The sequence below is a fragment of the Pleurodeles waltl genome, chromosome 7 (genome assembly GCF_031143425.1).
Source record: "Pleurodeles waltl isolate 20211129_DDA chromosome 7, aPleWal1.hap1.20221129, whole genome shotgun sequence".
In the NCBI taxonomy this organism is placed as follows: domain Eukaryota; kingdom Metazoa; phylum Chordata; class Amphibia; order Caudata; family Salamandridae; genus Pleurodeles; species Pleurodeles waltl.
The window spans coordinates 965,912,386-965,937,502 of record NC_090446.1 but is presented as its reverse complement, the minus strand read 5'-3'; the positions used below and the strand labels follow the sequence as shown (position 1 = coordinate 965,937,502).

At 43.1% G+C, this 25,117-nt stretch overlaps 1 protein-coding gene across 1 annotated transcript in view; it reads right to left on the bottom strand.

Annotated features, from left to right (window-relative positions):
• The window catches only part of CCDC40 (coiled-coil domain 40 molecular ruler complex subunit), a 447,448-nt gene that overhangs the window by 407,568 nt on the left and 14,763 nt on the right, over positions 1 to 25,117 (bottom strand). Inside the window, exons 2-3 of the mRNA XM_069199714.1 lie at positions 22,878 to 22,944; positions 3,446 to 3,568 (exon numbers count right to left, since the gene is read on the bottom strand). Coding sequence (XP_069055815.1) covers positions 3,446 to 3,568; positions 22,878 to 22,944 — 190 coding nt within the window. The remainder of the gene's footprint in view (positions 1 to 3,445; positions 3,569 to 22,877; positions 22,945 to 25,117) is intronic.

Here is a 25,117-nt window from a genome sequence, read left to right as displayed (position 1 = left end):
CAAGTGTGTTTATGTCTAAATTGGATCGACTTCCTGACTAGGGTCACCACACCCTAGGGGCAGAAATTACAGAATGACAAACAGCAACGATTCCCCAAGACCTGGCAATTGCTCTTTCAGATGTAGAGGTTAAATAAGTTTCCTGCAGGAATGCAACATTTGTTTGGTGCCTACTATAGTGTGCTGCAACATGGCTAGCTTTTTTGGGGCTTTTAAGATCTAATACTCCAGGTGAGTAATTTTATAGCAGTCAAATTATAATTATACATACCTCCTTGTCATGGATGTGTTTACATAAAGGGTGAGACACATCACAATGTATATGATATCCCAGCCTTCACTCACAAACGAGCAGTGATGTTTGAGCAATGTACTCAGTGAATATATGATGCTGTCCACAGATTATCTTGAGTAGTGCAGCCAGGTAACACCCCAAAAAAGAACCCACCATTGTCTATCCTTCTTCTATACAGAAAAGCTCAAAGTTCAGTTATGCGACCCCCCCCCACAATATTCTCATCAACAGGAACATACAAATAAAATAGATCAAACAGTAATCCCAAACTACCCAATCCCTGATGTCTCGTACAGACTGCATTTCCCACCTGGAGTGCCTCAAAGTCTCAGCCGGTGACATCACATTCACAAACTTCAGCTCCTGACTTAGTCAGAAGTCACAGAGTGCTTCATCTGTATATTGTTACTGCCAGTGCCCATAATCTAGAAATCTGCATTTCATACAGAGTATACCCAAGTTCATACATTGAGATACTGTAATAAAGCAGGAAACTGATGGAGTAAATGAAACACCTTCCACATATGATATCATGTACAGACAGACCTATAATGATACTATTCTACGAGCATTTAATATCTTCAACAGAGTACAGAATTATTGTATCTAAATGTATGCAAAATATTGTCCCAATTGAAGAGTGAACCAGGCATTATCTACTGAGCTAAATGCAGATTTGCCACATGAAGTAGGATTCGCTGAACGACAGAATGCAAGTTTGGCCATAAAAAAATTGTGAAGCTCATTGGAGTTCAGTGAAGAACATTAGTTTGCCACTGCATTTCACCTTCGCGTTTGCTGCATAAAGCATTGTGTATTCAAGATTTAATTTTTGTTTCTTTAACAGTTTGAAGGCCCTGGGTGCTTCTTGTGCCTTTAATGTGAAGTCAGATTATATAGAACCACTAAAGCCATCATATTACAACTCTTTATGGTCACTAGCTTATCACAGTTTTACATCTCTGTCTCTATAGTTCATAAGTCTTGTGATTATGGCCCTGGGCTGTGTTCCTGGCACTGGTCTTGCTGCCAAGGACAGATGCTCTCTTTCCACTATGTATAATAAAGAAAAAGCATTGTCCCCAAAAAGGCCTTTAAACAATTGCTCTATAAACAATTTCCTTTCTTGGTTTCTGGAATCACTAAAATTCAAAGATTGATGCGCCTTGAGCAGGCCTCAAAATCCTTGTTTATGGATAAGGTTATTTTAAACTTTTTTAAATCTGTTGTAATGTCATGTCTTTCTCATTAAGATTCAATTTTGAAGACGCAGCCCTTCAACATGCCCATTCTTTCTAATTTCTTACGAGTTGGTCCAGAGGGGCAGTTAAGTGGTAAATTTTGGCACCAATTGTGCACAAACACTTTTTCATGCCAAATAATAGTGAATCGCTATTCCTCCACATCACTACTAGCGTCCATACCAAGGTTGTTTGGTGCCTTTTTGTGCTGATTTCTGGCTGCTATGCATATCAAATTACAGCCTCTGCGGCCTGGTCTCTATTTTGCCCATAGTGCTTAAAGAGGTGTGTCCATGTATACTGAGCAACACAAGTTCTCGTAACAGGGCCCGCCTGTATATTGACCCTAAGAGCTCTCTACACAAGGCTTTTTTGTTTCATATGTCCAGCCAGGCGAACAGCCTATCCGTTGTAAGGCTCACTGCCTCTGACTCAGCCAGACACAACAAGACAATTTGTGGATTTAAATATGACTTTAGACCGTCACATATCTGTACTTTAGTGGTCTGCTGTCAATAGCCACGTATCCTGCCTCATATGCACAGGGGCTGCTCTTTGTAATGCACAGTTATCTTCCATGCAGGGGCGAGGCAGCAATGCTGTCCGCTTCAGATGGCCTGCAAGACTTTAGGTCAAATCCTGCATTTAGGTCCAATATCGCCCCCGCTACATCTGCCTCGTTTTTTCATGGGAGCTCTGGTGAGCAAAGGTCATGTCACACAAGGCTGCATCCAACCACCGGGCTACAGATCCTGCTCACATCATCCAACACAGAGCGCAGATGGTTCGCGCTCCTAGGTCTCATGAAATCATAGAACCCATGCCCAAAGTGAGGCCTCTAGAGTCAGGCAACACGCAAAGCAAGCCAAATTCCACAGTAATCAGGTATGTTCTCTCAAAATTGGAGAACCATAAGCTCCTTACTGACAAGGAGAGCAGATTTCATGTGGTGTGCAGGCACAGCCTACTTGAAAGACAAATTATTCTGCCGGATTTGGTGAACAGGTGCACAAGCCACATTATTGCACAGCCATCTTGGCTGGCGGCACTCAGATGCCACCCCTCCACGTAGGATTTGCAATGTAGTTGCTGCTAGAGGTAGGGGAGCAAAGAGCAAGGACTTGACTTTGACAGTTGGTTGTGCCATGAAGAGACATCAAGGAAGGAAAACAAGTCAGCCTAATCACTTCAGCTTCTTGATATTTTAGATACACTATGGGTAGCAAGACAAAGTTGACTTCTTAAAGAGAACTTACTTGGCTCAGAAGGTAATGTTCCCTACCAATATCAGTTTTGCTAATCTAATTTTTGTGGCCTAGCTACTCTCCTTTCTATGGCCTCAGATGGAACCTACAGATGGTGCACAAGCGACCCTGATGAGGTAAAAGTTTGATATGTCAAATAATGTGCATCTTCTCACAAATGCGCCTAATGTCTAGCATGTTCTTGCATCTTAAATGTATTATACTGCACCCTCTTGTATGCCAGGTCCATTTAATAACCTTGTTGATCACAGTTATCCGGCATTCCAACTTTTCTTGACTCTTGCTTGTCAACTCTGTTCAGGGTGTTCACCCTAGCCCTTTCTTGATCAATTTTATGCTCCTTATTCCCCTATTAGGTTTAACATTTCTAGGACCTAAAACAAATTTTGCTCATCTCAGGAGGACTTGGGTAGAATTATCTCCAGCGGAAACCAACTGCAGGAAATAAATGGGGGGGGGGAGGGGGGATAGGAAGAGGGGCAGGCGGGGATACTATTCACTTTTTAACATTTAGGCCAAACTGATGCTTTGTGTTTTACTGCTTCAGTACGAATTGTGAAGCACAAACTGCAGACCCTTTTCTCATCAGTGAGCACACCTTATTTCATGGTCAGTATAGAGTAAAAAAGACCGCAAACACTCACCCCTTCTCTAGAGGTACGATCTGCTGTTGCTGGTCTTGTTGTGGTAGCTTCCCCAGGGGCATTGGCCAAGCCATCTTCTGCATCCCAGGCACCTGGTGGGTGCAATATTTCTTCCTCCTCCTCCTGCAACTCAACCAAAAGAAATAGATATACATGTTAAGTTGTTCTTGGCTTGGACTCAACAAGCTGGTTCTGTTTTGTGTCGCTGGATTATATAAGACAGGTGTCACCAAACAGGCATTACATTGCCACAAATTAAAGGAAACTACCATTGCTCTATACAGAGATCATACAAATACACATCATTCAAAATTATAATGCTTTATTGAACTGAGTGGGTGTGCAAATTTGTTATGAGTGGAACAATAGTGACATGTATAATAATCTATTGTCTATTTTTGGGTCCTTAAACATTAACAATGGTCATGTTGTGACTGGCTATACTCCTAAACACTATGACATGGCAACTGTGTGGATAGGTCAACACTTTGCCCAAACAGAAACCCACACTTACAAATGGGGTTATACCCATATGTTAGGGTGAAGACAAGATGAGAAACACCTGTGGCATCCACAATACTTACCAAAAGCCAAGTGACCCATAAGGGACAAGTGTCTCTCCTGCAGCATGGCAATGTTCACCCTGTGCCAATCAAGATACACCATTTACACCCTGGCCTTTATTGGGTGATTAAGGCCACGCAAGTTCCAGGTTTAGACGTTCAAGTGCTGCATAGTCTCAAGAAATCCCCTCACCTCAGATGGATGCCCGCAACAACATGTGCTAACAGATATCAGACAATGCAAGGCATTAATCTGCATGCCTTTACCCCCTGAACGTTACAACATGCTGACCTTTACAATGTGTTGTAATACCATGCAGGGCTTTAGAATGCACGTTTTTACCCCATAATGCTGTAAAGTTCTATATCTTCCCCCAAACACCCTTTTTATTCACTAATCTCCCTTTACCCCTCCCCTTCCCTGAACCCTAAAATCACTTAAATCTCTTCACCTCTACTCTCCCTTGAACCCTAGGAACCTCTTTACCTCTACCCTCCCCTGAGCCCCAAAAACCCATTCCTTCCTTTACCTCTACCAATCCCTGAACCCAAAAAAACCTGTACCCCTCTTTACAGCCACCCCGAACCCTAAAAAATCCTTACTGCTGTACCTCAACCCTCCCCTGAACATGCACCATAAAAAACCCTTACTTTCCTTTACCACTACCTGCCGCTAAACCCTACTACATTACCTTCTTTGTCCTCTAACCTCCATTACGCCTACCCATCCATTACCCCTAAACCATCCTTTACCCTTTAAGTTTTTTAAATGGCATAATATTAATGCAATTTAAATAGAAATACTTACCTGCATGGAAAAGTACCAAAGGGTAAAGTACCAGTAAAGTGCCTGCATGGTACTTACCTGTGGCATAACGTCTTGCTGGGTAAAGATCGCAGGGTAAAGACTGCATATGGTGCTTCATATCTTGAAATAAATTGTTCTCCAAATACCAGACACAGCTCCCCTATCCTACTGAACATAAAGGTGCAGATATCTCCCTCAACTCTTCCCAAGTCAACTTCATGACCCTCACTGAACAACCCACAACCATCAGTACAATCTCTCCCATCCCTCTCCCCTACAACAGAACCTTGAACCCACTTCCCAAATAACAGGTGTGCAAACTCACAAGTGGTAATACATACTTTGATACCAGCAACAATGCCCCCTTTCATCGACCCTCACATCTAAATGAAAGGAGGATACTATGCCCCGTGAAAAATGCTGCTCAAGGATAGTGAAACCCAGCCAAGCTTTCCCAGGGAAGTGAAAATTGTAGACACTGCTAAACCAAACAAACCGTGAGACTCCCACCATCAGCTCAGGCTGTGAGCAAGGATGGCCCCAACATAAACCCCACAATATAGCGATAAAGAGTTCAGACATCCAGAGCATAAAGTCTGATGCCCCTAACACCCCAGAATGCCTTGTAATCTTCATCAGATCCTATGTTCTACTGCCTGAATTATCCTTCCAGACTGCCGAGCTCAGCTCCTCAGTTGAGTCACTACTGCTTGACTTACTGATGCAACTCTTCACAAAGTCCATAGTGTCATCTACTAAACTAAAAATGTGGGGTTTACCTCAAAATGAAATGCACTGCTTTGATGAGAACATGGCACATGGTTATTAGGATTTCTAACAATTACATTAACATGGAATATAAAATTCAATCACACTTAGATTTGCAGGAACATTGCATTTGTTGCTGTACGGTGTCGGCTGTGAAACATCTATTTCTATATTACGAGCGTGTAGTACCATTGTTATGTTCCCTCAATGGGCCCCACTTTCTGGTGTTTTGAGTGCAAAAATATGATCTCTTTGCATTTCTCAATGTCTTACACGAATCTGTGAAGTAGGGGCCCTAAATCGAGAGCAGTGCTTAATTTGTAAATAAAGAGGTGCAGGTGCTCAAAGCCCTTCTCTTAAACACGAGGCTGTTGTAATTAAATCTGCCAGCACTGAATACTGGGGCAGCGTAATCCTGAAGCCATCTCGGGCCTCTTCAATCCATTTACGGCCACCCCTGCAGCTCATCCTGCAACTTTCTACTTTCTCCCTTTATAACGCATTTTCGTTTTTCCTTCTTCCGTCTTTCCCATATGTGTCTTTTGCTCGCAGCAAAATGCTTGAGGCATAAGAATAAGCCACGGCCCTCACAAATAAGTGCTGGTGCTCAGCACCAGAAACAACAAGCACAAATTAAGCACTGGTCGAGAGCCAATGTCATGTTATCTTAGTGAATGTCATGTAATCTCACCCTCAACAGCATGTCTCCAGCCCATGAACCCACCTAATCCCCAATGATAACCAGAAGATATATTTTCAGGGTGAACGCTATTGAAATGTGCATGACAAACGACTGACAGGGAGGGAAGATGGCGATCGAGTAGCACGACTGTCTCGGAGCTCCCCCCTTAGCTCCCAGTTTGTGCGTAAAGTGGTAAAGACAGGGAAATGAAGCTCAAAACCCGATAGTAAGATTGGTGATGCGGCTTTATCTGCATTTCATATCTTCCTCCCTCCCCACAGAATACCGCTGGGCTTCGCGAACAGCCCTAAAAGCTAATACCAGGGTTTTGTTCTCAGCTGATGTATCTGGATCGCAGACCGTGCTAAAGGTGGTCAGTGTTTTTCTGCATCCTGCTCCAGTGTCCCCGGTGTGCGGAGTATGCCATTTAAGGGGACGCAGCTGCAGGGAGAGAGAACAGAAGTACTGCCAAACATGGGGAGCATGTGCCCGAAAATGGAACGTGGTAATATTTGGGGGGGGGGGGGGGCGGGGCGGGCAGAAAATCCATAATAAAGGCCATAGTGATGAAGATGCCCACCCGTCGGTCACTGTGAACAGGAAGGCTTCCAATCAAGAAGATCAGCATCGTGAGCAGAGAACCGCCTTCTCAACAGACTATCAACAAATATTTTTCACCAGCCTCAATGAAGATCGAGATAGGGACTGAGACAGCCCTAGATGATAGAAGGCAAGAGCAGGCGGGCATCAGGGAGGCAGACGGGCCCACCCTGATTGCCCCGCATCGATTTCTTTTGAGGCTGGACTAGTTGAAATCTTTCAGCTGCGAGTGGTCGAGAAGGAGCAAAAGGAGAGCTTAGAAAGAGAAACGGAGGGGGTATGGAACCAGGAGGTTTCAATACCAGCGGCTAAACAGGTCAGTGTGGGGGACCCATCCACAGTAGGGTTAACTTCAATTGCAGTAGTAGCAAATATGAAGTATGCAGTGCTACAGGATACAACTGAGGGGAATAGTGAGGGAGGCAGGAGAGGAATTGGTGGGGCAGCACTTGCTTGATACATTATCTTTGGCCTCTGCTGACCCCCCCTCAGTCAGCTATCTATGACTCTCAAATGCTCGCTCAAATTCATGTTTCATCTGTATCCACACAGAGAGAAATTAACCCTATAGGCGGCAGAAAAAACTCTATGCAATTTGGTGGACTCTCCCGAGCACTGGGATAAGTTCTTCTCGCTTAATATGGATCAGACTTTCCCAATTGGAGCTCCAGTGAGTTGGATAATGATCTGCTATCAGTAACATCAAGGGAGTCGGAGCCCTCAGATGGCAGCTCAGAGTGAAGGGCAGGGCAAGTCCCGGTAGCTCAAGCTTTGAAATGGGACTATTCTGTGACAATGCGTAGGCACATAAGATCTTGCCCTCTCTGGAAATGAACATCAGACCCCTGCCGTAGGAGAGGAGCCTTTGCTGGGTCTTATATAGAACTCTACGAAACACTTGCAGGATGAGACCCGTAATGAGAGCCCCAGAGTGCGTCTGAATACTAAGAAACTTCAAGGGGCCATTCGGAAAGTTAGTAAAACCTGTGCTGAGATAGGGGTTAGGATTTCCACAGTGGAAAGGTGAGCTACGACACTGGAACAAGATGTCGGGGTGCTTTGTGGCCAAGCTGAAATGCCACAAGCTCAGATGTCTCATTTGATGTGGAAGATGGAGGACTTTGAGAATAGAGAGCTTAAAAACAATTTAAGATTTCTAGGCTTGCAGAGGGAATAGAAGGCAGCGATATCAGGGCATTTATTGTGAACCTCCTGAGAAGGATCTGTCCTGAATTTACTACTTGGAATTGGGATCTGGAAGTCCAGCGTATGCATCACTTTCCACTAATGCTCAAATAAACAAGAGTTGGGGAAGCGGATAGACCTAGAGTTACACTAGTTTATTTCAAAACCTTTCTGTTGCGACAGGCATTTAAAAAAAAAAACAGTCCAGATGCCAAGTGGAGCTATGATAGTCATTTTTTTTTTTTTGCCCAGATTTTTGTCATGCTACAGTGAAAAGAAGATTGCGGCTTAGGCAGCTTATTAATACTGTTCACGATTTGGGAGGAGAAGCTTTTTTGCTAAAGCCAGCTCGCTTGAAGATTGTTTTTAATGACAAGGTGCGGACAGTCTCTTCGGAGAAAAAAGCTTCAGAGTATTTAAGATATCTCCTCTGGGGCTGGGAAAGCTTCCTAGTGCTGTGTTCTTTTGTTGGTCATGAATGCGCAGCTTAGGTCATATGATTTTGTTTTGGGTGGGGAAAGGGTGGGAGATCTACTTCTTGTTTTTTTGTTGTCTACTGCTATATTTGATAGCTCAGGTTGACATAATGTTTTGGGGGTGTGTGTGTGTCTTATGAAGAGGGAATGGACATGGAGAAAAAAGGAGGGTGGAGATACTGTATTTGTTTTCCAGGTAGGAGGTGTTGGTGTATGGTGGCATTTTAATTTTGATAGATGGGTATTCCATTTAATGCGGTATTTAGAAGCTGGGGGCCTAACTGCCTTAAGATGGTGGTGGAGGGGGGGTGGGTGCTTGGGGGCATTTGGGTTGGGGGTTTTGGGGTCAGCTGTGGAGGAGGGGGTAGATGGGATGGGGGCAACACATAAGGAGAGGGGTTAATACTTCACAAGCCATGATAGTCGACAGCGGGGAAACAGGCCTTCAAGTGAAATTCAGGAGCTTAGCACTGCTGTACAAATTTTGGGGTAAGGGGTATGAGTAAGATACAAATAGCATCTGTTAACATCTGTGACCTGAATGATATCTGTAAGAGGAGAAGAATGTCTCAAGATTTGAAAGTAATGCAGGCAAACATACTTTGCTTACAGGAGACACATACAGGAGAATCTAGGAAACATTTGCCATAAAATATTGCCTTTAAGTTTGTCTGGGGCACAAATCAGGGGGTAAGAACCCGAGGCATTGCTCTTATGGGTCGGGGCAATATATGCAGATTCACCCACACAAAATCAGATAGGTTTGCAAGATGGGTGATTACTGAGTGTAAGTATACGAATGGTCTCTTTACCTCAGTAAAGGTGTATGGGTCAGTAGTTGATGACCCATCAGTGTTTGACTGGTTAAACATCGAATTGGCACTCTGACGCACTCAGATAGTAATTTGTGGGGACTTCAATCTTAATGGAAATGGGTGCTGGCTAGAGAAAGGGTCACACCTCTATACAGGTTGAAAGTCAAATGTCTTAGGGTCCCTGATCCATCTAGAGAATAACTATTGATTGATACCTGGAATAAGCTTGAAGCACCAGATCTGGGGTACACTTATTATTCTGGGCCATATAGATCACATGCCACCTTGGTTTATATGGTTGTCTCACACATCCTTTTACAGATGGGCGAAGATCGAAAAATTTCTCTGAGTCAGGTCTGACCATAATTCCCTGGTTGGAGAGTTAACTGGGACCGGCCTGCAGTCTATGTTATGGAACTGACCTTTTGAACGGGCACTTCTCTTGTATGACAACTATATACAGCACATGAAGGGCTGGATTACAGACTGTTTTTTAGATCAATCAAGGGAGTGCTACAGTGGGGGCAGCCTGGGATGCTTTCAAGGCCAGAGTACATGGGGAAACACTTAGCTTTGGTCTGAACTGTGAAAACGAAAAGTGGCTGCTCATATAGTTAAACAAGGCCCTTGAAGAAGCTGAATCCCAGTTAATCTTAGGAGCCTCTGAAGGGGTTCATACAGATTGGGCTCAAAACAACGTAGCCCTGGCTAGGGCAGCAACTACTGATATCTCAGGTAGAAAAGCCGCTGAGAAATACATGAACTGGAAAAGGGAGTGCTATGAATATAGTGAGCGGGTGGGTCACATGCTGACAACGTAGAAGAGGACACAATGAGTTTCCTTGACAGTTCCCTTTGGGAGTCTTAATGCAGATGCCCCTTTCTCGCTAGAGGAACTGCAAACTGCTATATCAGACTTGGCATCGGGAAAAACAGTAGTAAAGGACAAAATGCCGCTAAAGTTCTGTAAAGCTTTTGTTTACAAGTAAAATCAGATTTGCTATCTACAATGCTGCAGATGTAAAAGGGTCTGCCAGCTCCAAACTCATGGTCTTCTGCAAATATTATTGTTTTTCCGAAAAAAGGTAAACCACCTCAAGAGCCAGGGTTATATAGGCTGATAACCCTTATTAACAGCAATAATAATATTGATTCTAAAATCTTAGCCTCACGCTTGAGCTTAGCTATAGGCAAATTAGTCTCACCAAGAAAACATGAAAATATACCCAGGAGAGGAACTACAGATCACATTTGCCGTGCTATCACTCTTTTTGATGCCTCGACTGCGTCTGGGAACCCTATGGCCTTGATACTTTTAGAAGCAGAAAAGGCATTTCATTGGGTTTCCTTGAAATTTCTGTGGATAGTCATTGGCTGATTCAGAATAGGACCTGGGAATATCAAAGCTGTGAGAGCAGTATATCTAAGCCCAACTGCTAGATTGCAACTGATGGGGGGCAATCAGGGGAAATCCAAATCCAAAGAGGCACCAGGCAAGGATGTCCTTGTCCCCCTTTATTATTTGCGCTCCTTATTAACTTTTATTATCCCTTTATTTTTTTAATTTCACCAGCAGGGCAATGTTCCTCCACCACAGCGGAGGGGCTGCCCCTGCTTTTTGCCAAAAGTTCTGTATCTGCTTAGGGCCATTACTCTTGAATTTAATAATTGTTGGTTTAAGGCCATGAACAATAGGATCACATCGTTTATTTGGGAGTACTTCAAGATCAGAAGGGCGCTCAAATATTTAAACCTCCCTAAGAACAGACGTGGCTGGGCAGTACCGGATTTAAAACTTTATTATTGGGCAACGGCTATTCAATATATGTGCCCACTCTTTAGGGATCAGAGAATAGATGGGCGAGTGGGTGGAACTCCATCAATATATAGGAGGTTTTGTTTGGGAAAGAAGCCAGAGGATGTTTTGATGACAAGTTGAACCCAGCTACTTTAAGAAAACTCGGTATAAGACCATACAGGAAGCATTTAGGATTAGGGTCTCGCTCCGTAAAGAATTGTGGCTTGAGGGCTTTCATCATTATACTCCCTTACAAAGAAACCCATTACTACCAGACATCTTCTGTGGTTCTCTAGTATTAGACTGGGAGGCCTGTTGAATTAAGACATTAGGTTTACACAGGAAAGAATAATTTCATTCAAAGAGTTGTGGGATAGATTTGAGGTGTCCCAGAAAGATTATTTCAGTGCTTACAAATTTGGGATTTTTTAACTTGAAAATGGGGGGTGGGGTTTTCAGAAAATTTAGGTCTTAGGCTGGTTGGTCGGGAGTGATTTTTGTACTATTAGATAACTGTATATGTATAAAGACCTGGATGCTCTTACATTAGATGCTCTTAAAAGACAATCTGAAAAATGGCAGAATAAGCTGGAGATGGCTAGCTGCCCCTCTCTGGATTCATTGGAACTAGCCTGCACCACACTACTTTAAGCCCATTTTCAAGAACAGCATTATATTACTAGTTTTGATTTGCATTATATTCCCCAGAAAATTGCTAATTGGGGTGGGATGGCAGGTACTACATGCCCACGTTGTCAACACCCTGAGGCTGATGTAATATATATGTTTTGTAGTTGACTTTGCCTGGAACCACTACGGAGTGAGATTACCACATTTTTTATTCATGCTTGCGCATGAAGATTGTGTTAACCCCTCAACTTATCTTGTTGGGGGTACATGGTGAAGGGATTTCTGGCACTGCTCAGCAGATTACATTTATTGCCATGGCAGTGGTCTGTTTGTGCATTGCGTCACCATGGCTAGCAACTCTACGACTTTTCAACAGTGGTTTGGCCGATTACTGGCAATATTTATTCTAGACATTGCTCTATAAGAACATGTAAAAAGGCTAACCGGAAAGGGAAACTGATTTGGGCACCATTTTTAGATTGGCATAGAAATCTTTTTCCTATGATACAACCCTTTAGAGCAGAGGTCTTCAAACTGGGGGGGGGGGCTCAAGTGATCCCAGGGGGGGGCCCAAACTCTGGCCAAAATAAATATTATACAGATAACAGGCCTTTGTTTTAATCAGAAGCATGTTCTTGCAGATTTAAAAAGGTAACAGTACTTAACTGCAATGTTTAAATAGGTTTAGACATATTTAAACATTGCCATGTTTATAAAATAATTGTGAAAAATTCTGAGGGGGGCTCAATGATTTTTATTTTTCAACTGGGGGGGCGCGGCATTAAAAAGTTTGAAGACCTCTGCTTTAGAGTCATTAGCAACCAGATGGGCAGGCTATTCAGGGTGGGGCGGGGAGACTGATTGATATCTGCTATCAGAATTGGGTTTTTATCTACTTTTAAAATGTATGCATTTGGAGGTCTTGGCTTGCCATGAAATTGGTCATAATTTCCCTGTACACTTTGCACTTTAAGATGTTGTTGTAATCGGAGTTATGCCTGAAGGGGTTTTTAGGCAATGTATATTTGTTTTATGTCAGCCTCCTGATTTTATAACTATGTAAGTGATGAAATGAGCTTTCTCCGCAAGTTATGAATATTTATTAATTCCTTTCATTGGTTTTTGTATTTCTGCTTCTTTGTGGCTAATTTGTATTATCTTTTATAAATACTTTCCTTATGCACTGCTTTTACTTGCAAGTTTCAATAAAAAAAAATATATTTTTTAATGAAATGTCCATGTCGTCAGCAAGTGCACTTGAAATCTTGCCCCAGTCTGTAAACAATGGCAAGACCAAAACATATGAAAGAAGTCTACCACTTCTAGTTGGCTTAGTGGGTAATTTGAAGATTCTCTTTTTCTTATCTTTTACAGTTTGTTGGGTATATGTGTGATGGAGAGAGTTAACATGCCTGAGGTGCAGTCTTGCGGAGATAGCTAATTCTTACTGGTCATTTTAGTCACTCTCCAGTTGTCATCATCCACTGGCCCCACATCATTTTCTCAACGTGTTCTGAATACTGCAGACTGTTCTGGTGTATTCACTACAAGACAGTAAGTATGGAAATCCCTGTTTCCTTATAGGTCCTGCTACAACCTTTGCTTTCATGGTGCTAAATTCTGGGAGAGCTCACAGCTTTGTATATCGTTCCAAGGTGTGTCATACATGCAAACACCTAAAAGACTATTTGTGCAGCTGGAACTCACCCATCAAATCAGCAAAGGACATGTTATTACCATTCCAAATAGCTCCTAATTTCGAAATACTAATAAGTTCTCAAAGGCCGCTCCCTCAAGGGCAGATAATTTGGGTAACCAGGAGCTCTGTCATAGGGGTTATTGCTTATGTTGGTTTGCCATCCCAACTGGTCCACTGCAAGGTACCAGTATTTTAGGGGATTCTCACTGCATGAGTTAAGACCAGTGGTATCTGTAACCATCAAGGTGTGTCAGTAAGGTATTATCCCCTAGTACCTCCAGTTCTATTTTGTAGGTTGCATCATCCCTGGGGGTCAGAATACCTGGTTGTTGAAGACTAGACTTTGAGCACCCTGTAGAACAACTATATTGCCAGCAGCCAGCCTGCCATTATACACCAACTGAGCAAATTTGTCTACTGACACTCTAGGTTGCTCGTCAGTCCAGAAGAAAGTTCAAGCGAGCCCTCACTTTATAAAATAAATTCTTAGAGAGTTTATATAGGGAACTTTGAAGTATGTCAAAAGGTTTGGGGAAGGTAATGACCATGAATAAAGCAATTCTGTCTATCACAGTCAAGGGTATATTTCTGTAAACATGAACTCCTTACGTATTGTTATCTAGAAATTAGGTTTTATCTAGTTCCCAGCTGAGTTTGGGATCCATAGTGAACTTATCTGCAGATACTTGAAACTGCAAGTCTGTGTTTACATTTGGCTCTGCCATTTAGTTGCTGCCTTTCCCCCACATATTGGGGCAATAACGGATCTATCACAATTAACAAGTCTAGAAGGCTCCCATATTTATTAATTATGTCTATCTGTCTACATCCAGTTCATCTTGGGTACATTGGAAACAAAAGTATTTCATTAGTATGTAACCAAACTCTGTCTTCACCACTCCCCTCTTATTAAAAGCCCTAAAGGAGCCCATCCACCTATGTCCAAGATGCCAGCAGCTCTATCGCTAATGCAAAATGAAGTGCTTCTGCTTAGTGCTTCTGTTGACTGGAAATGTTCTTCAAGAGTATACTGGCTTCACCCTCACCTAGACCTAATTTTCTAGACAAACTCCCATTTTACAAAGTCTCATGCTTTTTTAAAAGTCTGTTAACATTAAAGTAAAGAGCTCCGTCCACTCCTGTGCTAGGGAGAGAGCAATTAGTTCCCTTCTAACTTAGTGTTGGGTGCCACAACCAGTCATGAAGCCACATTGTTGGTGGTGAATCAAATAGGAGATTATTTCTGCTTGTCTCTCTTCAAGTGGTTCTGCGGCGGGTAGACGTAAGGGTTTTTTAGGATACAGGGGACAGGCAGAGTCAAAGGGAGGTAAGGGGTTTGTAGGGTTCAGGGTCAGGAAGACGTAAAGGGGAAAAGGGGTTAAAAAGATTTATAAAAGGAGCGGGTGTGAGGGATTTACCTAAAAAAAAAAAAAAAAAAAAAAGGGAAAAAAGGGGGGGCTTGGGGGTAACAACTATATATTTCTTTTCCACTGGGAAAAAAAACAAAGGTTACAGGGATGTTATAGTTAGGTTCTGAATGTACTCGTTCAAAACCATAGAAATTCAGCAGTTGTAGTTAGAGTTCTTTCAAGTAACTAAAACTCACACCCTAAGGTAACTATAACTTGCGCCTTTGCCATGTACAATTGTCTTATCAATACATTTATTGGAAATGTTGCGTTGAGAGTATGAAAGATGGCATAGCATATGTCATCAATGATATAATATGTAGAGTAATTAGCTGTGCATGGAGAAGGCGCAAGTTATCATAGGACGCACGTTTTGGTTACTTGAAAGAACTAACTATAACGTCCCTGTAACCTTTGTTTTTTTAGTGAATTTCTATTTTTTTTAACGTATAGTAATTTTAATTGCTATACGTGAATCCAACAACTGCCGCACAGGGCCTTTGGCCGTACGTGGCAGCAGTTGGCCACAGGGCCTGGCCTGTGGCTTGCGGCCAGCCCTCAGGTCAACCCCCTATAAGCACCCAACCTTTCACTGTGCACTGCCTTCGTGCGCAGTAGGGGTTGCAAGCAAAGGCTGGCCTGCAGCCAGTCCCTGAGGCCAACTCCCCTAATTACTCAACCCAATGTTGTGCACAGCCCTTTGCACATGCACGGCGGAAATTAGATGCGGCCTCTGTGGGTGTGAAAATAGGTGTGACAGGCTGTATCTGGAGGTAAGAGTGGCTGCCAGAGTGTCTGGGTCTGAGGGTGCGTACATCAGTGTTTTAGTGGGTGCATCATTATGTGTACGGTTCTGTGAGTGGGTGCGTCAGGGTGTGAGGGGGTGTGTGATGGTCTGTGTGGGTGTGTGAATGAGTGCCTAACTGTCTGAGTGGGTGCATGAGGGTCTGAATGGGGCTGTGAGTGAGTGCATGACAGTCTGAGTGGGTCTGTGAGTGGGTACTTAAGTGTCTGCGTGGGTGAAAAGAAAAGAAAGTTAGAGGGAGAGGGAGAGAGATAGATTTTTTTAAGGTTTTGATGTCTGATACACTTAGAATGAGTTATTTGTCTCCAATTTAAAATAAAGAAAAATGTATTTGCTTTTTTCTTTTTTTTTTTTAACTATAATAAATTTTTTTATTATTATTAGGAAAAATGGAAATGACTCCAGTGCTACCTTCACACTGAGCTGTGGAGCTTTATGGGCTTTCGTAATATATTTCTTTAAAAAACAAAAAAGCCCTTTACTGTCTATCTTGCACAGCGGGAGAAGCCTTAAGGGCTCCCCCGCGGTCCCTATATATATATTTTTAATTAAATCGTAAAAAAAAAAATAATAATTAAAAAAATAAAACACTCTTTACAGACTTCCCTTGCAGTGCCATGGCTTCAGCAAGCACGGTGCTGCTTTGATAGCAGATGCGTGCTAGTTGAAGCATTTCATCTCTGTCCCCTGCATGGTTAGGCTTCACAAAATTTTAAAGCCCCCAGGACCTGGCCCACCTGGGGGCCTATAAAAAAAAAACAAGTGCGGGAGTCCGCACTTGTTTTTTTTTTGCCACAAATCTCATGAACTTGCGACGAAAAAATAATTTTTAAAAATGTTTTTTTTTTTAATCCTCTGGGTGCTCCCTCCCACCCCCCTCCACCAGTGCTAAGGGGTCAGTGTGTCCCAACCCTGGCTCCTTTTACTTTATTTTTCATTTTTTCTGGGACTCTGCTTCCTGACTTGAAGTGTTGGCATCCAATCAGAGCTGTGCATTTCCCTGCACAAATTTGTTTTTATTTGTGAATACTTTGCGGACAGAGATATAAATATTTGACTTTCCCTGAATTTCTCAAAAACTACTGAACGGATTTACTCCAAATAAGCAAAAGCGTGATCTGCATACCGACAGCTAGCTTTCTACCAAAGTTGGTGTAATTCCGTTCAACGGTTAGGCCTGTAGTCGTGTCTAAAAAATCCTACAGAAATTAACATGGGAAATGCAATGTTTTTTCAGCCCCTTTTTTCTCGGACCCCACTTGACAGATCACCCTGACACTTCCCATGAACAGCAAGAATCACAGCAACATTGTTTTGAGAAAATTTCAAGAAGATTCATCTAACAGTGCCAAAGATATAGGCAAGTCAAGAAAAGCTTCTCCTATGGAAAATATGGTCTTAACTGTAACTACCTACTGGTAACAAAAAATGTTTTTCATGTGGGAAGTAGGTCCTAACTACAATTAACTACTGGCTATCACCAGGTATACATTTTACTTACAGGCAGTAGCCAGTAGTTATTTATAGTTAGGACCACTTACCATAGGAAAAGCCTTTTTTGTTTTGCCTATAACTTGGCTGCCGTTTGGCAAATCCTCACAAAATTTTCAAAACCAGTTTGCCACTCACTATAGATGCTGTCTAGAAGGTTTTGGGGTGATTCGTCACCAGGGGCCATGAAAAAGGGAGGGTCCCAAAATGTGTTTTCCCCATGCAATTTCCCATAGGGATTTTAGACGTGACTACAGCCCGAATCAATTAAGTGATTTACCACAGATTTGACAGAAAGCTAGATCTTGGTCGAAAAGGCAGGCTTTTTGTAATTTGGTGTAAATCTGTTCAGTAGTTTTGGAGTCATTAAAGAAAAAAGAATGATATATATCTAGGGATGTGGATTCACGTGCCACTGGCAATGCTGTGATTGGCTGGCTGCAACCCAACAGAAAAGCTGCAGCCGCCATTTTCTGATTCGGGACACGGTTAAGGGGGGGTACAGACTTTGAATGATGTGTCTAACTTTAACGTGTCAATTTTAAGAAGTTGCTTGCCCAAGGAAGAAATGGATGTTGTTGGAAGCTCTGATCAGATGGTTAGGGCAGAAGCCAGAACAGATAGTGTTCTGTTTGAAACTTAGGGCCATGTATAAAAAGCATTTTTACAGTCAGAAACGGCCCAATTGCGCCTTTCCAAACTCAAAATTGCTTTTAAATATGCACAAAACAAAAAATTATGATTCAGTGACAGGTTACTGAATCGCAATTTGTGTTTGCGATTCGGTATTTGAAAGAGGCGCGTTTAAGGTGTACCTTCCAAATACCGAATCTTAATGGGACAGATGAATGTTATGTAACCAAAATACAGTCGCAAAATATTCATATTTTACCGACTCCTTAACGGAGGTGGTAACCCATTCGCAGATACGAAGAGGTCCTCAAGGACCCCCTTACCCTTTGAGAATGGGAAACAAATATTTTTTAAAGCAAGCAGAGGTCCCACGGACCACTGCCTAATCATAAAAAAATGAAACGTCAAAGTTTCATTATTTTCCTTTTAAACACATTCCATTTTTCTTTAAGGAAAACAGGCTGTGTTTAAAAAAAACTGCTTTATTTAAAAGCAATAACAGACATGATGGTCTGCTGAGCCCCGAAGGCCACCACCCCTGTGATGGCTGTGATTCCTATTGGGTCACAAACTGCAACCTACCTCATTCTTATTCTTGAGGTAGGGCTACTTGCGACCCAGTAGGAATCGCAAATGGAACGCAAAAGAGTTTCATACATTTGAAATAGCGACTTCCTAATTGTGATTCACAAGAAATCACAATTAGGAACTCAGAATTTCAAATCTTCGTATGGGTTGACCCTTGATTCATGGTGTGTTGTGTAATTGGAATGAGGGGTGAGAGCTATACAGAATAAGGATTTTCAAATTTTTGACCAGTTGATGGTGAAAGGCAAGGTGAGCTGGAGTAATCTACCTGTTAGATCTGCCAGCCTTAGGGTGGTCTTCCCCGAAACTTTTTGCCTTCTACCTCCATTTTTACTGACCTCGTTTTTGCTGGCCTTAGGACTCTCATGACTAACCAGTGCTAAAGTGCTTGTACTGTCTTCTCTAAACATAGTAACATTGGCTTATATACTATTGGCATATTTAATTTACTTATAAGTCCCTAGTAAAGTCATACTACAAGTGCCCAGGGCCTGTAAATTAAATGTTACTCGTGGGTCTGCAACACTGGATGTGCCGCCCATATACGTAGCCCTTTAAACATGTCTCAGGCCAGCCATTGCAGCCTCTGTGCCTGCAGTTTCAATTGTCAGTTCGACATGGCCAAACAAACATTTGGCCAGGCCCAAACTTTCCTTTGTAAGGCATATAAGTCACATCAGAGTGGCCCCTGGAAATCCCAGATGACATGGTGCAGTGTATCAAAAATGTTGGACAAGTACTTTATCATTATGTAGCTAGACACTGTGTCCAGTACACAGGTAAAATGGCTTCCCTGCACTTACGAAGTCCCAGGAAATGCAGCTAGAGTTTGTAGAGGCACCTCTGCTCATGCAGGGGTGCCCTTACACATAGGTACTTGCACCGTGCCCTCTGGGCTAGGAGGACCTGCCATAGGGGTGACTTGCAGTGACCTGTATTGAAAGGGTGTATGCACCTTTTAACATAGGCTGCAATGGCAGGCCTGCAGATACATTTTGCATGGGCTCCCATGCTGCAGCCCATAGGGAACCCCTGGTGCCCCAATGCCCTGGGTACCTAGCTACCATGTACTAGGGACTTACATGGGGACACCAGTACGCCAATTGTGTGGTGTACTAAGTCAGGAACAACCAAATTCAGAGGGAGAGAGTACAGTCACTGGGGTCCTGGTTAGCAGGATCCCAGTGAACACAGTCAAACACACTGACAAGCAGGCAAAACGTGGGGTTAACCATGCCAAAATGAGGGTACTTTCCTACAGGTAGTAAGGAGATTACGACAGACTCTGATGAGGCACAGGTCATGGTGTTCATCCCACCTACTACATTGGGAGAGGACGATGAGATGCTTGAAACTATCCCCTAGATCACTGTCAGACCTAAAGAGATTGTTAGCTGCTAGAGGACCTACCTGGGAGGGGTTCTGTGATACACAAGCTTAATGTCCTACACTTGGTGTACTTCATAAGGAATCAGAGGAACAGATCAGTAAGGGAGTGGTTACAAGAGATTATGTTGACTGGGAGGATGGACTTCTGTATAGTGAGCCAATTAATCTTGTGCCAGGAGCCAGTAATGGCCTGTTGATTCCCCTAAATCACAGGAATTTCTGTGGTTAATGGCCAACAAAGTACTCTTAGCGCGATACTTGGGCGCAGAGACACACAGAGAGGTTCGATAGAACCTTCCCTATTTGCCAACTGAGTGGTAAGTTAGGCAGTAAGACCAATGCACTGTTAATGTCTCTACCAGCAGTAGGTGTTCCGTTCGATCGAGTGGGTATTGGCATTGTTGGTCCATTGAACCCTAGCATCAGGCAACAACTATATCTTGGTTGAGGGGTCTCATGACACTTGGTATCCTGAGGCGGGGCCTATGAGGAGCACAACTGGAAAGATAGTAGATTGGCACTCCTAGGGATCTGTCCAGGTTTGGATTCCCTAATACAGTAACTTCCAATAGGGGAACAAATGTTAGTTCTTTTCAAACAAGACAGGGAGGTGTGGATGCAAGTTGGTATGATATACCAGTTCTCCATGATATACCCTCACAAATCAATGGTTTGGTGGAAATGTTTAATGAGATACTTCAGAGCATGACGGTAACCCTGCTAAAGAACCTCAAAAGGAAGTAGGATCATCTCCTTTCATGTCTTTAATTCACCTGTAGAGAAAGTCGACAGAAGGGAGTTGGGTTCAAACTTCTGATTAGGCACCCAGTCCATGGCCCACTCACCACAGTCACAGAAGGTTGGGAAGGTACTTCAGAGTCAACTCAAAGGGATATGGTAGACTATGTGATTGGCCTTAGGAAATACATGAGTCCGGCAAAGAAAATAATTTCAGACAAGCTGAGACCTGATGAAGGACTGGATTGAGCAGAAGGCAGCGCATACTTGGTACCATGAGGGTCAAGAGGCTGAAGCCTATTTGTCCAAGAGAAATGGCAGATAAGTGGTGCATGGCCCACACCACCATTGTTCCCACTTTTCCCATAGTTGATGTAATGCAGTCACAGTCAGGGCAATGATCCTTGAATAGGATAAACTGCAAGGAAGTATCTACATTCAACGGAAGAGTTCCTGAAAACCATAAATCCCAAAATATTAGGGGTAAAATAACCTTGAGCTGCTCAGCTGTCAGATCTTCTCAAGCAACCAAGTTTCGGAGTATACTCGTCTCAGTAGCTCCACAACATACAAAGCTCACCTTAAAGGCAACAGTTGAAAATCCGTTGGAAAAAGATGAAGATAAACAATTGTAGTCTATATCTTTAAAATATGACCCACTGTCAAGCCAGTTCACTAAATCTGGGAAAAAGCAATGCTGCAAAGGCCAAAAGATCCCAAGTCCAGGACCCAGTACTGCAAATAGCTACCCCAGCAAAATCAATTCTCCCAATAAATGTGGGCCAACCCAAGCAAGAGACCTGCACACTGAGTTCTCCAAACGGTGTTGGCCTCAGCAGATCATCTTCTAGCAGCCACCCAGAGCCACTTCAGGCACCTTCACTCAAGGTTTCAGGGCCCCATCAGACCACCAATGGTGGCTCCATCAGAGTACATCAAGCCAGCAAGTTTGCCCAGGCGGCCCTATCACAACCAGTCCAGACTACACTCACAAGCCACGGGGGAGGGCCACAGCTGAAGGACTGGACTGCACACAAACCCACTCCACTGTTCACTGTTCTGAATTCGGATTACACTACTAGTGGTGCCAGAGGGTTTGAAGGGACTTGGTACTGCACCCTTAAGATACTGCCAAAGGTCCCAGAGAAAGGCAACCCAGGTACATCAGGATCTCCTCAGAGGGGCCTGGTTGTCATACAAGTGGCAGACAGCACAGCTCTACTGGCTGCAGAGCACTTCAGAAACGGTGAAATAACACTGGGAAATAAGGTATAGTAGGATTTATACAGAATAATTAATGGATTGCATAGTTGTGTCATGAAGTTCACAGAGCAACAACAATTTTGGCTTGTGGTACACTAGCATCCTTTTGTGAGCCACTCTTACACAGGAGATCTGAAATGCATTCATGTCATTGTAGTCACACACAGTCCACACATTCTCTTTCCCACAATCACAGAGCAAACAAACATATGCCCGCCCCCATGTTTCATATGAATAAAACAAACAACCGGGTTGAAATGGACTATCTTAACCTTGTTCAACAGGATAGGTATGTAGGCACTCATCTCATGCAGGTAACTGGAAAAAACCTGTTACTACACAGAAAACTAGACTGTCACCTCTGTCAGTAATTCACAGCTTGGTAAGAGCACAATAGACACGCTAAACAAAGGAGGAGTAGACTTGGTGTGCCTCTCTAGAGCAGTCAGTCTTAATCCATACAAAATGCACTCCGCGTAAATGCAGGATTCTCATGTGCAGAGGTGAAAAAAGGGTCAGACCCTTACCGTCGGGAACATGGCTCAGGAGTGCACACTCCACTGAACCATGCAGGGGACATTCACCTCCCAACAACAATTAAAACCAGTGCTTCTTAGAGCTAGGGTATGTGCTACAAAATAGATTTTTATGTGCTTACTTAGGTCATATAAGCAGTATCTGCATTAACATGATTATGTGTTCTGAAATATTTAAATAACTTGTTAACAATATTGAGCAATCTGTGGGCACACTTTAAACATGAAGGCTGGAAAGTCATACATTGCACAGTTGGCTCAATTGAAAACATTTTGCCAATTACAGTATGTTGAATGGAATTAAAAAATATTACAACACAGAACCTAAACACAAAACCAGGAGTGGCACAACTTCCCGTGAGCACTAGGACCACCCTCAACTGTCAGGACTGGGACACTGTAAACACGACTGTATACCAATGTAAGGGTTGGAGTGCTGAAGACCAAGGAGAACTTAAAGTTTCCAGCGCACCTTTATTGGATATTTCCCCCTATAGTTTAGCTTGCGTATCTATGACATTTTATAAGTGATCTTCCACAGGGTTATATACATTACCTCATTATCTGTCATCAGCAGCTCTGCCTCCTCTTCATCAGTGACATGGCTCCCTGCAGACTTGGGACTTTTGAAGAAAAATAGACAAAGGATTAATGGAATGCAGGCACAATCTTTTATGGCAGAATTCTTATTTCAAATCAAGACTACCTAATAATGGTGCCTGCTATAGACAAGATGCTGTTCAGGCAAACGTCTGCCATGGTCCTGACTACCTGTAGACTATGATAGGGCTGCAATGATGTCCTGCCAACAGTAATTCCCCTCTGCAGACTATCTCAACTGCACACAAACACTGCCAACTGAAAGGAAATGCCCCTCAAACACTGTAGCTTATCAATGCCACTTGTTATCTAGCCCTAGGCTAAATGCACACCAAAGGCACAATCAAAGAATCCATGTATACTATCTAAGCAGTACAGTTACTCGGGCAGACAGTGACTGTCCGTTAGAATACATCATCATTATTGGCCCAATTGCTCCAGAATACCCCCAACTGCTCCTGAATGCTCCTGAATACCTCCATCGACTACCTGTGGTACGAGACGACCAGGAAACCACGAATGCCACTGCAGCTCATGAATGCCCACCCACTGTAAACAATCACAGCAGGGCACAGTCATGCAGCATCTTATGAACAGACTTTGTAGACTTTCTCATCTGTAGATTAATAACCCAGGTATTCACGAACACATGCTTCATATCCTCAGAGTCACAAAATACCATTATCAGCCTACCTCTGTGTGGTATTGAGGCCCTGTGGGAGATCCTGAAAGACCAAGTCTGCGGTGTGCCCTGGGACCATTAGCCGTACCTTGAGGGTGCTGTAGCTGGTATCTTCAAACCCTCTGCCATGCTGCCAGCGACATCCAAAATATGACTGGAGGACCTGTGCCCTCTGAATGCACCCAGCAACTCATGAATGCCCCTCTACAACTTCTGAAGGACTAAGCCATTTCAGCAGTATACAATCATTCAGTCACCTGTAAATTCTCGCTGTAGACCATGTTGACCATCTCAGTGGTACATTATTAACCAAGCTAATCACCCCATGTTGACTATGCCAGCTGCCCACAAGTGCCGCAAGCAACACATTAAGGCTCCCTGCAGACTATCACAATAGTGCACAACTGATATGCTTTGTGTGATCGTTCACTGTAGAATATCTGAATTTTACAATGAAACCATAGCGCCCTTCAGCATCCCTTGGAGACTATTCCGCTATCCGTCAGAGTCAAGGTACTGCACTCAGCAAGGTCCACCCTCTTCTGATAATGTCTTCTGTTTAAGCAAGTCAACCTGTCAACAGAACATGGGCAGTCATTACATTTAAGGCTGGGGGAAGAATAAGCTGTGCTCCATATTATTGCAGGGAACCAGTCCCTAGACTACCTTCTGGGCTACTCACTTTGAAATATGACGTGCACGGTTTATGTGACAATTTGAATCCTGCTTTCATATAGCATTACATACTCACAGTGTCTTGGTGCATAATAAGTCAACATAAACCTTCATGGAAGCACTACATAAATCTAAATCAATGAATACTTCAATGCGATGGAAGAAGTTGTCTCCAAACGTGAAAGCATATTTATCAGGGTGGACAGGAGGTTCACCTTAGAGTGCATATTAGTCTCCTCCTAAACAAGTTCTGTAATGCAAGGTACATGACTTTAAGATAAAAGGGGTTAAATAAAGGCTCTTCTGTGTTCAGTGTATTGTTTCCCCTCCAGAGTTCTGGCTCAGGTCACTATAAAGTGTGGCAAATCCACAATCAATACTGGCTAGAGGTTCACTCCTAACAATGATAACTCACGTTTCTTTAGAATTCTTTTGAGTCAAGTTAGTATGCACCCTGGATCCTCTGACAAACTGGAGGGAGGGGCACATTTCAAGAAAGGGATATGCCATTTGGTGTGCTTTCATTTAAACACATTAATAATTCAAGCCACAACGTTGGGCTCACACGGTGTCTGGGAGAAGAAGACTTTCCAGTGCAACAACCACAGTCAAAAGGCACAGAGCAGCACCCAGGTGACTAGGTCTCAGCCTTGCTTTGTTGCACTTAGGAATGAATAAACTAAGGTCTACCTTGTCTGGGTAACCCCAGTTCCACCCAATAAACTAACCAAATTGACAGCCTTTGGTACTAAGGATTGCTCTTTCCTGAACCAAGATTTTACTTGAGCATTTCAGTATATTTACATCATCTCAGAGCCCTCTTACCTGCCCTTAATGTG